Genomic DNA, 14,860 nt, shown 5'->3' with positions numbered 1-14,860 from the left:
TTATTGACATTGAAGTCTTTAAACATCACCCTTGTTTCTTGGAAACCGTATCTCAGTTATCTCTGCTATTGCCACTGAAATCTTTGCACATATTAAAGTTTGTTAATTGCAATGTACACATCATAATGATAATAGCAGCATTTATAAATCACCATCTATCTTGCAAACTATTCTGAGGTGCAAATTGATAAAACACATCAAAGTAGTAATCAAATTACAACAACAATAGCAACAAATTGTCTGACAATATCTAACAAATATGAGATAAAAAGAAAAGAAATTCAAATGATTTAATAATGTATTTATTGTTTCATATTTCTAGAAACTTACAAATTACAACAACAACAATAGCAACAAATTGTCTGACAATATCTAAAAAAAATGAGATAAAAATGAAAGAAATTCAAAGGATTTTATAATGTATTTATTGTTTCATATTTCTAGAAAATTGTCACTGAAATCAGCGCCCACAAGATCCCGATTGATGATGTAAGCCTCCGAAGTGAGCAGTTTGTTGCTGACAACAAGGACGTCCTCCCTTACGACAAGCAGGATAGTCTCAACCGCAGGACTATCGCTCTGAAAGACGGCTATGGTCGTCTTAACGTCACCTCCACAGATTGGCTGAAGGATGCCAACGATGAACTCAATAGGCTCAAGCATGAGCGAGACCAAGGGGTGAGAATCTTAGATATTTACTTCTGACTCACATGTACATGTACCTGTATTTGCTGTCAGCCATGGACATAGAAATTAACCTGAAATTTTGCAGCAATATGAGGACACGTGTGTGCAAAATTTCAGTCTAGTACAGCATGAACACCTTTCTCGATGTGTAACATTTATTCACTAACTGTGGACTTTCCCTGCAACATTATCATTACCAGCATTTATTTATTTATTATTTTTTTCTGGGGGGGGGGGGGCTAATAACACATATATTCAAAATCCAGTTTGAATTAATTCATCTAACTGAGGACAGTCCACAGTTGGATAGGAGTCCTGGATATGAAAGCTATCTCTTGGATTCATTTCCTGGATTGTGGGTGAAACACATGCATGTTATGGTCACCTGTCTCAATGTATTTCTCTGTCTCTGCATTAAACCAGTTGTCCCTGGCTGAGCGTCTGCAGCAAGCCCTTGCTGGACTAGCCGATCTTCTAGACTGGGTGGCAGAGGCTGAACGTAGACAGGGCTCAGAACAACCCATGTCAGAAGTACCCAAGAACCTTGGTGCACAAGCTAAGGATCACAAGGTAAGGTCAAAGCTTTCTTCCTGTATTATCTGCTCCCATTCATTGGCTTTCTGTATGTTTATTTGGCTGCTTAATTACCTTTGTTTTTGTCAGTTTTCATTTCGTTTGCCTCCTTGGAAGATAATGCTTGTTTATGAGCTTTTGTTCTTCAATTTTGTTGTTGCAATTAACTATGGGTTACACATTAAAGTTTGTTACATGAATTTCAGTGACTATAACAGTGAGTCCATGTCAAATATATTTTAGTATAGTTGTAGGTTGTCAGTTGCTTCATTATAAAAGTTTTATTTGATAATTATGTTCTGACATTCTTTGTAGGTGTTGCACGAGGACATTGTGGCTCATCAGCAGCCAGTGGTAGAGGTCGTTCAGACTGCCCAACAGCTCATTGACCAGTTCGCTGACCGGCTCAAACCGACAGACCGCACCAAACTACAGGACCTCAGTTCGGAGCTCAAGAAGCGCTACGACGTGGTCTACGTCCAGTCGCAGACCCGCGAGAACCGCCTCAACGGGGCCATCCCTGAACTTGACAAGATCCTGGAAGACAACCAGGAGATCACCCAGTGGCTTGGAGATGCTGATCGCCAGCTGCAGGTGGCACAGAAGGATATTGGTCGTGACCTGAAGACTCTCAAAGACCAGTTTGAGAAGCAGAGTGCCTTCAATGAGGAGATCTTAACGGAAGGAGCTGATGTGCGCTTCTTGAACATGAATGCCAAGAGGAACATGGATGGGGAAAAGGTTGGGCTTCATTCATATCCACAGCCTTTTAGACGTGGCCAGTAATAAGAATACCACTCACCATCTCTTTAAACATTTTGCACATGGTCCTTTCAATTTGGTTTAATCGATAATGAATTACATACAGTGTATTAAAGCTGGTTACATGAATGTCAGTGCCTATAGCAGTTGTCCCTTTAAAATATATTTTAGTGTAGTCTAAAGTTAATGTTGTTTCATACACATGGCAGAACAGATCCGCAAATCTGATGAAATTTTGAAGAAAAAAGGAGTCCTGGAGATCTTGTGCTAACAAGAAAAGGATGGAATACAGGTCCCCCACTGTGTCATTTAAATTTGGTGGAAGACATTATCCTCTTAATATATGCACATTATCCGTCGCTGCTGGTCTGGTAGTCAGAACGGCTCGTCTACCAGAGTGGGAGAGTGTTCATCTCCATATGTACATGTACATGTACATGTAATGAGACGGGTTGGGGGATTTTTCAGTATGTTACTGGGGGAATATTTGACAGACCAGAGGTTGTGGATTGCAATTTGCAGATTTGTGCTAATGTTCAAAACACTTTCCTCTACCAGGTCTATCGTCAAGAACTTGCCAACTTCCGACAGACTGTCCTCCCTCGCAAGTTCAACGACTCATTCCGTGAGGAGCCAGAACCCACCGTCCTGCGTGACATCGTGAACAACGCCAATGGACAGTATGGTGACCTGAAGACCGCTTCGTCCAACCTGACGCAACGGCTACGCGTCCTGGTAGACCATCATCAGCTCTTCAACAATGCCGTTGAAGGCATTCTACCGTGGTTGGGCAACGCTGAGACCACCTTGGCCAAGCTTCTCAAGGAGCCTATTAGTGCCGATCCAACAGCCATTGAGAAGCAAATCGAGAAACTTCAGGTACAGTACAACTGTTTTTCACCCATTCACAATATTCAGTACCAACATGAAAACCACAGACTTTCTTAATGTAAAATCAAAGAAATACATGTATGTCAAAAGAAGAATCAAAGCTTCAACTTCCAATAACAACTACGTGTTCGTGTCCTGACCAAAACGTTTTCACATGAAACGTACGTGTTGGAATACATACACGTATATGATTAATTAGCGTCTAATATCATGTCACACAATGTCTTTAAAGATCCAATAAATGCATATAAAATTTCAAAAAGTAATCTAGTCTTCTGGAGAATCTGATGGTATGAAGAACAAGGAAAATAAGAATCGCAAAGTTGAATGGTTGAATTAAAAGTGTCATTTTATTCATTTTTGCCATCTTTTCTTAACTTATCTCAGGATGCCACAGTAAGTACATAAATGTGTTGCCTGATATCCTTTAAAAAAGCCAATGTAATCCATGTTGGATTTGTTTTTCTTGGAAAAATCTTTTTGATGCCTGACTCAATAATTGATATTGCAATGTCTAAACTTTCTGGTGAAATTCTTTAGTCTGTAATCAATGAATATGTACATATATGTGTTTTAGATTTAATTTGAAAATGTACTGTATACTACATGTACATGTAGGTTATTGGTCCTTCCATTGAGCAAAACATTCAATATTTTTGATCAAATTTATACATGGGATAGAATGTTTGTTGATTTGTGCATGCATGAAATTTACCACTATGATTTGTTCTATATTTTTGTGAAAAAAACATTAGAATTCCTTTTTATTTTGTTTAATATATATTGTTTTTAATTGTAAAAATGGAGTGTATATAGATTCAGTGTATATGCTACATGTGAAATGATCAATTGCTATGATCAAAATTGCAGAGTTCAAGTCTGTCTAATGGGAATAGAGCTCCATTACATAAAGAGATAAAAATAATATTTTGAAATTATATAACCTCTTGTACATGTACATGGTTTGCCATAGACTTGTAATTATGATTAGTTGCTTTATTGATTGTATCATATGTGTAACAGTGCCAAGATTTGTAATTGTAATTGATTTCTTTAGATTACGTGCAATAATATGCATGCAAAATAAGTGCAGAAAGTCAGAAGTTAGGGGACCAGTTTCATAAAACATGTTTTAACAAATATGCAATAACAGTTCAAAGCTACTGAAATCATTTGATTTGATTGGCTGATAGTAAACTTGTCATGGAAATTGTGCATTTGTTACTCTAACAAGTCTTTATAAAACAGAACCCAGAGCAGTGTTCCTTGGATGTCTTGAGTGATATATTTTGAGCAATATTCCGATTTTACTGACGATGACAATGATTCCTTTGATATTTGTAGAATCTGAGGAATGATGTCGTCCAACACCTTAGCGACGTTGAGAAGGTCAACGACACTGCCAATGACCTGGTGGTCATTCAACCCGCTGTAGAGAGGGATGTCACAAGACAATCAGGTATCTGAACTTTGACCTTTAACCCCTACATGTATGTCCAATTCTCAGCAGACTCCGATGGAGATGTTCTGCTTATTCAACATTTAGAGTCATGTAAAAGCCTTGTTTATCATTGGTTATACATATGCATATATTTCCATTCACTTTGAATTAGATTTGACCAAAGCTATTACTGTTGTTAGATAAATAAAACATTTCTTGTTGCCTTTCATTATACATGTACATATACATGTACATGTATATTGATAACAGTTCCATCAGGAAAGATGAATTTGATTGCTACAATGAATTTACAAGTACATTTACTCCTTACTTGTAAGGCACCTGCTCAAGTTATGTACTTGCATCTTGAGAATAAAGGATCAATGTTTGACCTTTGACAGAAGATTTGCTGCTCACTGTACTCAGATGAGAGTACTTCAGAAGTCTTTCCTTTTTCAGTGCTTTTAAAGAATTTCATACCAAATATCTTGGGCTGGTCCATTCTGGACTGTCTAACCAGAGATGTTGTTTGGGGTATCTGTAGATAAGATGTCAAGAACATAATATGTATGTTTCTGATACTGTAGATGACATTGACAAGCGCTACCGAGCACTGGAAGGCAACATCGACGACCGCCTTGCTGCTCTCCGCCGAGCCTTGAGCCAGTCACAGGGTGTCCAGGAGAACCTGGACATGCTCCTGCGCTGGTTAGACAAGGGAGAGAGGGACTGCTACAACATGGAGAAGGGAACCCTGATCAGTCTCCAGAAGGAGCCTCTCCTGGAGAACATGGAGTCACAACAGGTTAGATTGTTTCCTGTATTCATCACCATTTTCTGATAAAATATACATAAGTTCTTTGGTGTTAGTATGAAATAATAGTTCATACACTTTGGCAGTTCTTTCCAGGCAGTAATGATACATGTAGAAACAGTGCACTTTCGCTCGCTGTGGCAAAGATCGAAGTATTGACTGTATATTCTAACCTCTTTGCCATCACAGATCCTTCAGAAGGACATTGTTAGCCACAAGCCTGACATTGATGCAGTCAACCAAGCCGCTACCCAGCTGATCAAAACCAGTGAGCCCCAGGAGGCCAAACTAATTAGCGACAAGCTAGCTGAAGTCAACGACCGCTACAAGAAGATCGGTGACACCACCTCCAGGCACGGCGATGTTCTCAAGGGACTCGTGGACAGGGTTGGTGACTTTGAGAACCGGGTGGACAAGCTGGAGGACTGGGAGCTTCCGGTGATCCAGACCCTGAATGCCAAGGAGATGGGACAGATGGACACTCCAAAGCTCATTGGCAAACTCAAGGTAAGCACAAACAGATGAATCTCCCAATTTAGATAGAGTTGGAGAAAATAGAAAGTGAGTGAATTGGTCTGATGTGAATAATTTCATCCCAAATTTGGTCCATGCATTTGAGTTTCTTGAGTTTTGATTGACCTTGGACAATAGTTTAAACAGATTTTGAACTTGATTTCTTTTGTAGGATGTCCGCCAGCAGGTTGATGGTCAACGCCCTGCCCTGAAGCAGGTACAGCAGATGGGAGAACAACTCATCAAGGAACCCAGAGCCAACGACACATCACACGTCAAGGGTATCATCGCCAATGTCAACCTTAACTGGGCCACACTGGAGGATAGCCTTGGACAAAGGTAAAGATTATGAGTACTAGTAATAGATTACTATGATGTGGCAGACCTGTATCCATCTTTAGACTTGATAAAGTGGTGGTGAAAATCTGTGTGAGTGATTTAAAGTGTAAGTGATTTCCTAACTTTGTGAAGTATGCTGCATGAACCTCTTGCCCTAAAATCATGCTATATTAAATAACCCAAAGAAGCCCTATGGGGGAAGCTACATGTATATTGGTCTGATAAAGTACATGGAGGTGAAGTTGCAAAGAGAATTGCACAGTACATCATTTAATGAAGCATTTGTCAATATAGATTTTTTCTCCTATCTTGATTGCACATCTAATGATCAATGCAATCATGCATAGAAATCAGTTCTGTGATTAATTGAAGAGCTTTGTCTTTGGAGGGCTCAGTTCACGTAAAATCCGTGCAAACAATGAGTGAAAGGCAGCTGGTGGCTGCAACATCTTAATGGAGCTTCTAAATACAGTTTGTACAAATATGATGGTTAACCCTGAATATCTTGTGGCCTTTGACAGGATGAAGCAGGTGGATGACCTCCAGGCCGCCAGTGACAAATATGGCACCCAGCACAAGGACACTACCTTCTGGTTGACCAACATGGAGAGACGGGTAGACCAGGCCAGACCGCATGTCAAGGACAAGGCTGCCATTCAGGCCAGACTGAAAGAACTCAAGGTAAAGAGATGAATCAGCAATGATTGCTTTGTAAATGGCTATTGGAAAGATGGATTGATAGGTATTGACTGATACATGTATTTGCTGTGGTATATCTTGATAATATCCAGTATTGATTGCAGAATTTTCCACTGCTTCTGAAGAAATAGAATTGAAAATGGATGATGTTGCAATACATGTATGAGGAAATGCTGGACAAGGAAAAAGTTACAGGAAAATGTTTGTGCTCTAAACCAAGTGAGACTTGTCCCAAGACCAGTCTTATTCTTGGTCTTGGTGCCGTGCTGATGTAAACATTGGCCCAGAACCAACACCAACTGTTAACTCCAAAGTTGACATCATCCAGTGTCCTGTTTCCTATTAACATAGAATAATAGATTAGCAACCACATTAATGGTGGCAGCGGTGGGATCGAGGTCTAATGACTAATTTTTTATCTTTACAGCCTTTCTTGGAAGAAGTGGATGCCTATGAACCAAACGTCATAAGCATCAACAGGACTGGTGATGCTCTAGATGCGCTCAAGAGGGATGTAGCTCAAGCAGTACCATGCAAACCCTTACAGAGGTCCACACAGCCTGGACTAGAAGCAGTACCAGCGTCAAGAGTCGAGTCTGAGCCCCATATTGGTGGTGAGTCTATCAACTAAATCCTTGTGGACTTACACTGTACCTAGCTTTGATGTGTGATTGGGTTCCCCTCTTTGTACCTTAACAGAAGTAGCATCCGCAGCTTTCCTGGTTGCAAACTTTCACTGCAGGTTTCTTGTCCTGCATTGTTTTGTATATGCAGGAATTGGAGGAAAGGAAGGGAATGCACGCTGAGTAGGATTCCCAATAGAAGTCATGACTAAGGATAGATGAGGCTTTTATAAACGTATTTTGTTCTGTATTGTACTATTTTTAGTAATTAGACTGATCCTAAATTTGATGGTGCAATCCTTAACACATCTTTTAAGAATTTGTGTTTCCAATACCCACTGCATTTTCCAATACTTCTAGTTGAAAAAATAATCAAGCAATGTAGTTTAATATACATAGGAACTTTAATTTCCTTTTTCTTGACAAAGAACAGCAGTAGAAAAAAAGATAAACTATAATCAATACGAAAGTAAAAGATGAAAATAAGAGTCTTGTCTTGTCTTTATTTCTACTTGAGATCATGTATTTCACGCAAGTTAATGTGGAAAATCATAATTTTTCTCTTTCACTTTGGCCATTTATGTAGACGACACACCAGTGCAGCGTGAGCTTGATGATGTCAACCAACGTTACGCCGACCTTCGCAAGCACCTGATCGATTGCCTGGATGATCTCCATGTAGCCGAGAGATGCAACGAGGAGACCGACAATGCCCAGGACACTCTTGACTGGGTTGAGGCCACAAACACCAAGCTTGTACAGGCCAAACCAAAGAGCAGAGAGATAGAGCCACTTAGGGAGGAAGTCAAGGCTTTCAAGGTATGTTGAAAGAGGGTGAAAGTCAAGGCCTCAGTTTCATGAAACTTGCTATCAATGTCAACTTAAAGGTCAAGTCCACCCTATGAAAATGCTGACTTGAATAAATAGAGAAAAATCAAACTAGCATAGTGCTGAAAATTTCATCAAAATCGGATGTAAAATAAGAAAGTTATGACATTTTAAAGTTTCGCTTATTTTTCACAAAACAGTGATATGCACAACTAGGTAACTCAGTCGATGATGTCCACCACTCACTATTTCTTTTGTTTTTTATTGTTTGAATTATACAATATTTCATTTTTTATAGATTTGACAATAAGGACCAACTTGACTGAACCATATAGTATTAAACAATGCTAATTCTGCACGTTCAGTGAGGAATTAATCGTTGTATCACTTGACAATGAGGAGAAAATTAGAATATTTCATATTTCATATAATAAAATACAAAAGAAATAGTGAGTGGATGACGTCATAGTCTCCTCATTTGCATACCAGCCAGGATGTGCATATAACTGTTTTGTGAATTTAAGCGAAACTTTAAAATGTCATAACTTTCTTATTTTACATCCGATTTTGATGAAATTTTCAGTGTATGCTTGTTGGATTTTTTTCTTTTTATTGAAATCAACTTTTTGTTGGGGTGGACTTGTCCTTTAAAAGATTGCATTGTCTTCTTAATATGATTAATCTGATTATCTGTGGCCCATAACACAAAGCATAGCAACCATCGGAGAACATTTTTATACGATTGATTGCATTGACAACAGTGTGCAAAATTGAGTGTGCGATTAATTGCCAACCTTCGTGTTACGGGATCAAGATTTCCTAACATTCTTTATAGGTATCTCCATTGTTGCAAGGGTACATTAAAGTTGCTCTTAAAATTGCACAGTTTAAAGCTTATATATCTATCTCCCAAACTTCTATGATTCAGACTCTTCAAGCAGAGGTGCAAGCCAAACAACCCCAAGTCAGTGACACCATCAGCTCTGCAGAGCACTTCAAGAGGGAGTACCGCGACAAGCTTTCCGAGGACCAGCGTCAACCACTGGAAGAGAAGGTCGACAAGCTCAAGTCTCGCTACGATCAGGTCTACAACGATTCCAACGACTGGCTGCGGGATTCGACTCAGGCCTTGGATGACCTTGTCAGAGAAGATGAAGAAAGGGTAAGGGCTAAACCTTGGTTCTATTGCATACAGATTTAAGATCGATCCAAATCAGACTCAAGTAGTGATAAATTTTAATTTGAGTTTGATTGAAATTATCACCAACTTTTTTTGTAAGAATGGCCTTATATCGAGAAGTAGTAGATAGAGTCCATTCATTCATTCATTCATACATTCATTCATTCATTCATTCATTCATTCATTCATTCATTCATTCATTCATTCACTCACTCACTCACTCACTCACTCACTCACTCACTCACTCACTCACTCACTCACTCACTCACTCACTCACTCACTCACTCACTCACCCACCCACCCACCCACTCACTCATTCATTAATTCCTTTCATTTATTGATTTATTCCTTTCATTTATTTCACCCAGTATAAGAACAACCAAACAAATTTCCAATGTATTCACATTATCAAAATGATCAAAATTAAACAGATGAACAAATAGGTGACACAACATTTGCTCCTGCGAAAATTGCTCTGGGCTTTATATCGTCTAAGGTGTAGGGTTAGGGCTCCAATAGGGTTTTATGTTAGGTTTTGGGTTAAAGGGCGTCTAGGGTTGATGTAAGTCATTTGATTAGTGTGTGAAATTAATAGCGGAGCAATTGTTGCCAGAGCAAATACCATGGAACTGAAAAAAAATATTGCACACTTGAAATATTAGTAAGATAGAAAGAAAATATTAATATAAAATCCTACATGATACCATTTATCATTTAAATTTATCTTTTTATTTTACACGATCCTTACTTTTGTCTATTAGAAACGAGTTGACACTCTTCTGAGAGAGAAATTGACGGCACTTGTGGATCTCCTGGACTGGGTAAGCCAGGCGGAGCATGCTCTAGGGTCTGAACAGCCCCAGAGTGACCAGTCTCAACCTCTCCAGAAACAGGTGGAAAGCCACAAGGTAATTATTATAATTTGTTTGGCATCACTCGTGCCCGGGAGGCGAAAAGTGAACGGAATCACTATGACCCTCAGGTCTCTCCTCTGATGTAACTGATTGGGGGAGTGCAGGTGGACCACTACACCAGGGTTCCCCCTTCTCTTATACAGGGCTTCCATTTATATGTAACTTCTTATATGAGGAACAATTTTTTTTCCATTGTAAAATTGTCTGCATCCATGGAAAAGGGAGGGGCACTTTTAGACATGAGGGTGATGATGACTATGATAATGATGATGATAGCAATTTGCATTTGCATATCAGTTATGAACATCACTCAGTGCTTTTAGGCAGAATACTAGTAACCCTAGTCATCAGATTCAATTGAGTCTGGCCAGAATGGTAGATGAAAGGCCCTATCATGTGCATTTCCACAATGGTGAATAAAAGCATTTCAAATGCATGTGCCCTATAATAATGGATTGTTACAAACTTATAGAGAGAGAGAGAGAGGGAGACGGAGAGATATTATATTTTATGGATGATTAATATTTTTTTCTTCTATTTTCATTTTGTGAATAGATAGAAAAAAGAATTATGGATCTGGAGTATGTTTGATTATGCTTGATCAAATTTATATCATATTTTTATAATTCCATCATCAAACCATACACTATATTTGATCTTGTGTCAGCAGAGCAGATATGTATGTGCTCTGTTAGTTGCATTATTATTATTATTAATGATGTTCTTGTAATATTTCATTTTATCTTTTATGTTTTTCATGATGATGTGCTGTATCAAATTTAAATCATTTTTTTGACAATTCCATCATTAATTACTTGCATTGTTATTTCTATTAATGATGTTCTTGATATATTTTCATTTTGTCTTCTACATTGTAGGTTCTTCACGATGATGTTCTAGGCCACCAGCAACCCGTAGCTCGCTGCACGCAAGACGTTGTCCAGTTTCTGCAGCAGTACGGCGACCGCATCAGTCCAGAGAACTTCAACAAGCTACAGGACGGCGGCCAGAACCTCCAGTCCCGCTTTGACGTCGTCCTCAACCAGTCCTACGTCCGCACCAATCAGCTCAACCCAGCATTGGAAGAGGTCAAGAAGTTCGAGCAGGAGACAGACGAGCTGGAGACCTTCCTGGGGAAGACAGAGAACAAGATTGACATGCTAGGTGCAAACGTTGGAACAGACTATGCCACGCTCAAGAGCCAGCTGGATGAGCACCGCATGATCACGGAGGACATCAACGATCAGAAGGGAGATAGAAAATTCATCAACAAGACCGGTGCCACTTTCCAGGAACAAGCAACGGTAAGTATCTTGATATTTATTTAATTTTCCCTAACATCAATTTATTATATCTAATTCCACTCTTGGAGCACTTAATTTACACTTTTAGTAGATTACTATAGTTTAGACTATTTTGTCCAGAGATTGTGGTATTTATACATATTTTTTTAAATATCATATACATTCAGAGTTGCATACTTTCTTAAGTCACATGGTAGAAAACTTGGAGTGCATTTACAATACCAAATGCTGTCTACTGTTTTTTACCAATATTGTTTGAAGTTAATCATCTGAATCACATATTTCAGCAGTAATAAATAGAATAATGAAGGTGATTCTGTTTGTATTTTTTCAAAAAGAGTTGGAGGGAAAGAAATCGATTGGGATTACTTATTTTTTATTCAAATCATACCAAGGGTTGCAGTTAATAATGACATGTATGTAATTGTTGAGTTTATAAGAGCAGAAATCGTCACTTGGGTCAGTACTAAGCTCTAATTGGGGGGGGGGGGGGAGGGGGGCAGTTCCGTAAAATATGTACGTCCGACTCCATGTACATGTATGCGAGACCTTCATGAAATTTTCTGTCTCTGATTTCTGGTTCTTATGACAGTCTGTAATATTCTCAAAGGACCATGACTTGCTCAGTTTATGAAGTGACGTAAGACTTGAGAAAAATGGGGGTCGGACGTATGTACAAAAAGGTTGATCTTTTTATGGAATTGCCCATTGGCAATTGGATCAGAGCTAAATGCATATAAGTTGTTTACTACAGCATTTTGCATATTTTGTATTATTGAAATTTAAAATAATGACAGCTTCTCTGAACTGTACATACATCTGCTGAATTGTGATATTTTATTTTCTAAACATCTTTGCACCTGGCACAGAACATGGGAGACCTCACGATGGTATTTAAATTTATTTCAGCTGTTGACTCACCCTTGCGATATCGGTGTGCTTTTAGTGTATAAATGCATGACTGGCCAGCATGAGTGTTGCTGTTGTTCCCCACATAAATGTTATAAATAACCAAATTAAATCAAACAGATTTGATTTGTGATATCAATTTGTAATATGAGGAAGAAAATTAAGTGATACATATATCTGCATGGGTTGGGAAATCACATCAATAGTAATTCAGAAGCCTTGGAGTGTAGGAAATTGTTGCTGCATAAAAAAGTGTTTAAAATGTCAAAAATTTGTAAATGTATGAGGTCAGTTATGTACATGTATATTGATGTTGGTAAATGAAGTAAACTTCTAAGCATGCATGTTTATAATATTGTGAAGGTTTTTAATGGATTTAATTCTTGCTATCAACAATAACCCAAAGTTCCTGGATTTACATGTAGCCCACACCGTTTACTTGTGATACCCATCAACTATCGATGGCTTGAAGGTAAGAATAATATACATCAAGGGTGATAACACAAGTATCAATATTTACGAGGATTCCTCCTCAAAATGTAAGAAGAAGAATTGATTGAGAAGGTGGTGCGAAAGCAGATGCGACCAAACTACATGTAGCACTAGTTACGGTACGAGTCGACTGGAGTGGTTGGGTCACACATCACGGAATAAGAAGTATAATATCTTGCTCAGCGCACAAAGTGAATGGCAAATTCATGTCGTTTGCTTCATGTACATGCAGGAACTGTTGGTTATTGTTGATTTAATCGAGGATTACCTTGCATGAGAAAATTCCACATTGATGTAATTAATAAAACCTTGATGACCTACATGTACGAACAATCAGGTTTCTCCTCAAAATTATAACTTTACCAAAGTTGTGAATTTGTGATCCTACATTATGACTGAGGAAATTACATTTACTTGCATGTCTGCATGGGTAGGTGTGTATTGTGTGTAAACTGTGGTAAAAAAAGTTAAAGGTCAAGTCCACCCCAACAAAAAGTTGATTTGAATTGGAAGAGAAAATCCAACAAGCATAACCTGAAAATATCATCAAAATCAGACGCAAAAAGATTTTTTTTTCTTTTTATTCATATCAACTTTTTGTTGGGATGGACGTCTCCTTTAACAGTGTAATTGTTGTTTACTGTACGTATGTCTGCTGTACATGTACCTGTGTTGCGTGGTGAGTACACATAAATTTGGGGCATGTTGCAAAAAGAGTTGCATTTTCATGTAAATGCACTTGAAAAAATCATGCAGAAGGTTGGAAATATGAGCTCTTGATTGGGCAAAAATTGTGTTGTGATTAATATTTGAAGTTGTGTTTGATTATACATGTAACTCTTGTTGCAAGTACAGTACCCCTGAAAAGATTTCGCTACTGATATCGATGTGAAATATGAATTTTAGTTTCCTTTGGCCTGTGGTCAAATATATTTAAAATCTGCAATTAAGTTTTGAGTTTGATGTCAATATGTCATCATGAATTTTTGCTGAACCAGAAAGTCTTGTATTCAACACTGCACAAATTTACCTTTCGTTGCTTCATAAATCAAGATGAAATATTTATATTCAGTTTAAAGATGTTTGAAGATACAGTGTTACTCAAATGAATGTTGGTTTCTTAGAGCGAATAATAATTATTTTCTATTGTTTGTTCCATGTCTTTTATAGCATATTTTAGCTAACATACATGCATTTGTAACATTCTTGCAATATTGAATTTAGTTGAGATACACATTAATGCAGAAATAACTCATCAGAAGTCTTCATAATCTCTGTACATCTGCATTCTCCACCTACCCTCATCCATAAAACAGGCATATAAAGACACCCTTACTGACTTCAGGAACACGGTGCTCCCACGCACCTTCACCCGCAACTTCCAGGAGAACCCGGAACCTGAGGTGATGCGGAACCGCATCTCCACCATCAACGACAAGATGGACACCCTAAAGACAACCTCAGGACAGCTCGGCGAGCACCTCAGGGATCTTGTCGACAAGCACGAGAAGTACAACTCTGCTGTTGATGGGTTCAACGGATGGTGCGGCGATGCGGAAAAGAAGCTGGGCGTCCTGGAGAAGGAACCGGTTGGAACGGAACCCGTCTCCATCATGAAGCAGATCGATAGGGTCAAGGTAAGACAGTCAGTTTGTGCTATAGAATGTCCAGTCTTCAGGCTTTTGCTTGATATCAGGTAACACAACTTCCCACTTCAGGATTTTGCCTGGTATCAGGTCTTGACTTATTTTCATTTCATGCTTTTGCCTGATTTCAGCTTCTGAAATCTTCCACTCCAGGCTTTTTTTTGTAATGTTCGGTCCTGACATCTTCCCATCTCAGACAGTCTCAGGCTTTTTATTTTTCAGCACGTTTGGACTTTTCATGCAAA

General features: G+C 38.6%; 1 protein-coding gene across 1 annotated transcript in view; it reads left to right on the top strand.

The window, feature by feature from the left end:
- Positions 1-14,860, top strand: part of LOC129280924 (uncharacterized) — a 299,775-nt gene that overhangs the window by 137,507 nt on the left and 147,408 nt on the right. The window contains exons 118-132 of the mRNA XM_064112511.1: positions 445-678; positions 1,111-1,257; positions 1,576-2,001; positions 2,581-2,901; positions 4,258-4,372; positions 4,942-5,159; positions 5,358-5,675; positions 5,854-6,020; positions 6,542-6,701; positions 7,147-7,333; positions 7,929-8,161; positions 9,099-9,332; positions 10,112-10,258; positions 11,143-11,568; positions 14,286-14,606. Of these exons, the coding sequence (XP_063968581.1) occupies positions 445-678; positions 1,111-1,257; positions 1,576-2,001; positions 2,581-2,901; positions 4,258-4,372; positions 4,942-5,159; positions 5,358-5,675; positions 5,854-6,020; positions 6,542-6,701; positions 7,147-7,333; positions 7,929-8,161; positions 9,099-9,332; positions 10,112-10,258; positions 11,143-11,568; positions 14,286-14,606 (3,654 nt within the window). The remainder of the gene's footprint in view (positions 1-444; positions 679-1,110; positions 1,258-1,575; positions 2,002-2,580; positions 2,902-4,257; positions 4,373-4,941; positions 5,160-5,357; positions 5,676-5,853; positions 6,021-6,541; positions 6,702-7,146; positions 7,334-7,928; positions 8,162-9,098; positions 9,333-10,111; positions 10,259-11,142; positions 11,569-14,285; positions 14,607-14,860) is intronic.

The sequence above is a fragment of the Lytechinus pictus genome, chromosome 17 (genome assembly GCF_037042905.1).
Source record: "Lytechinus pictus isolate F3 Inbred chromosome 17, Lp3.0, whole genome shotgun sequence".
Taxonomy (NCBI): domain Eukaryota; kingdom Metazoa; phylum Echinodermata; class Echinoidea; order Temnopleuroida; family Toxopneustidae; genus Lytechinus; species Lytechinus pictus.
Note: the sequence above shows the minus strand (reverse complement) of the source record. Positions and strands in the feature narration are given on the sequence as shown.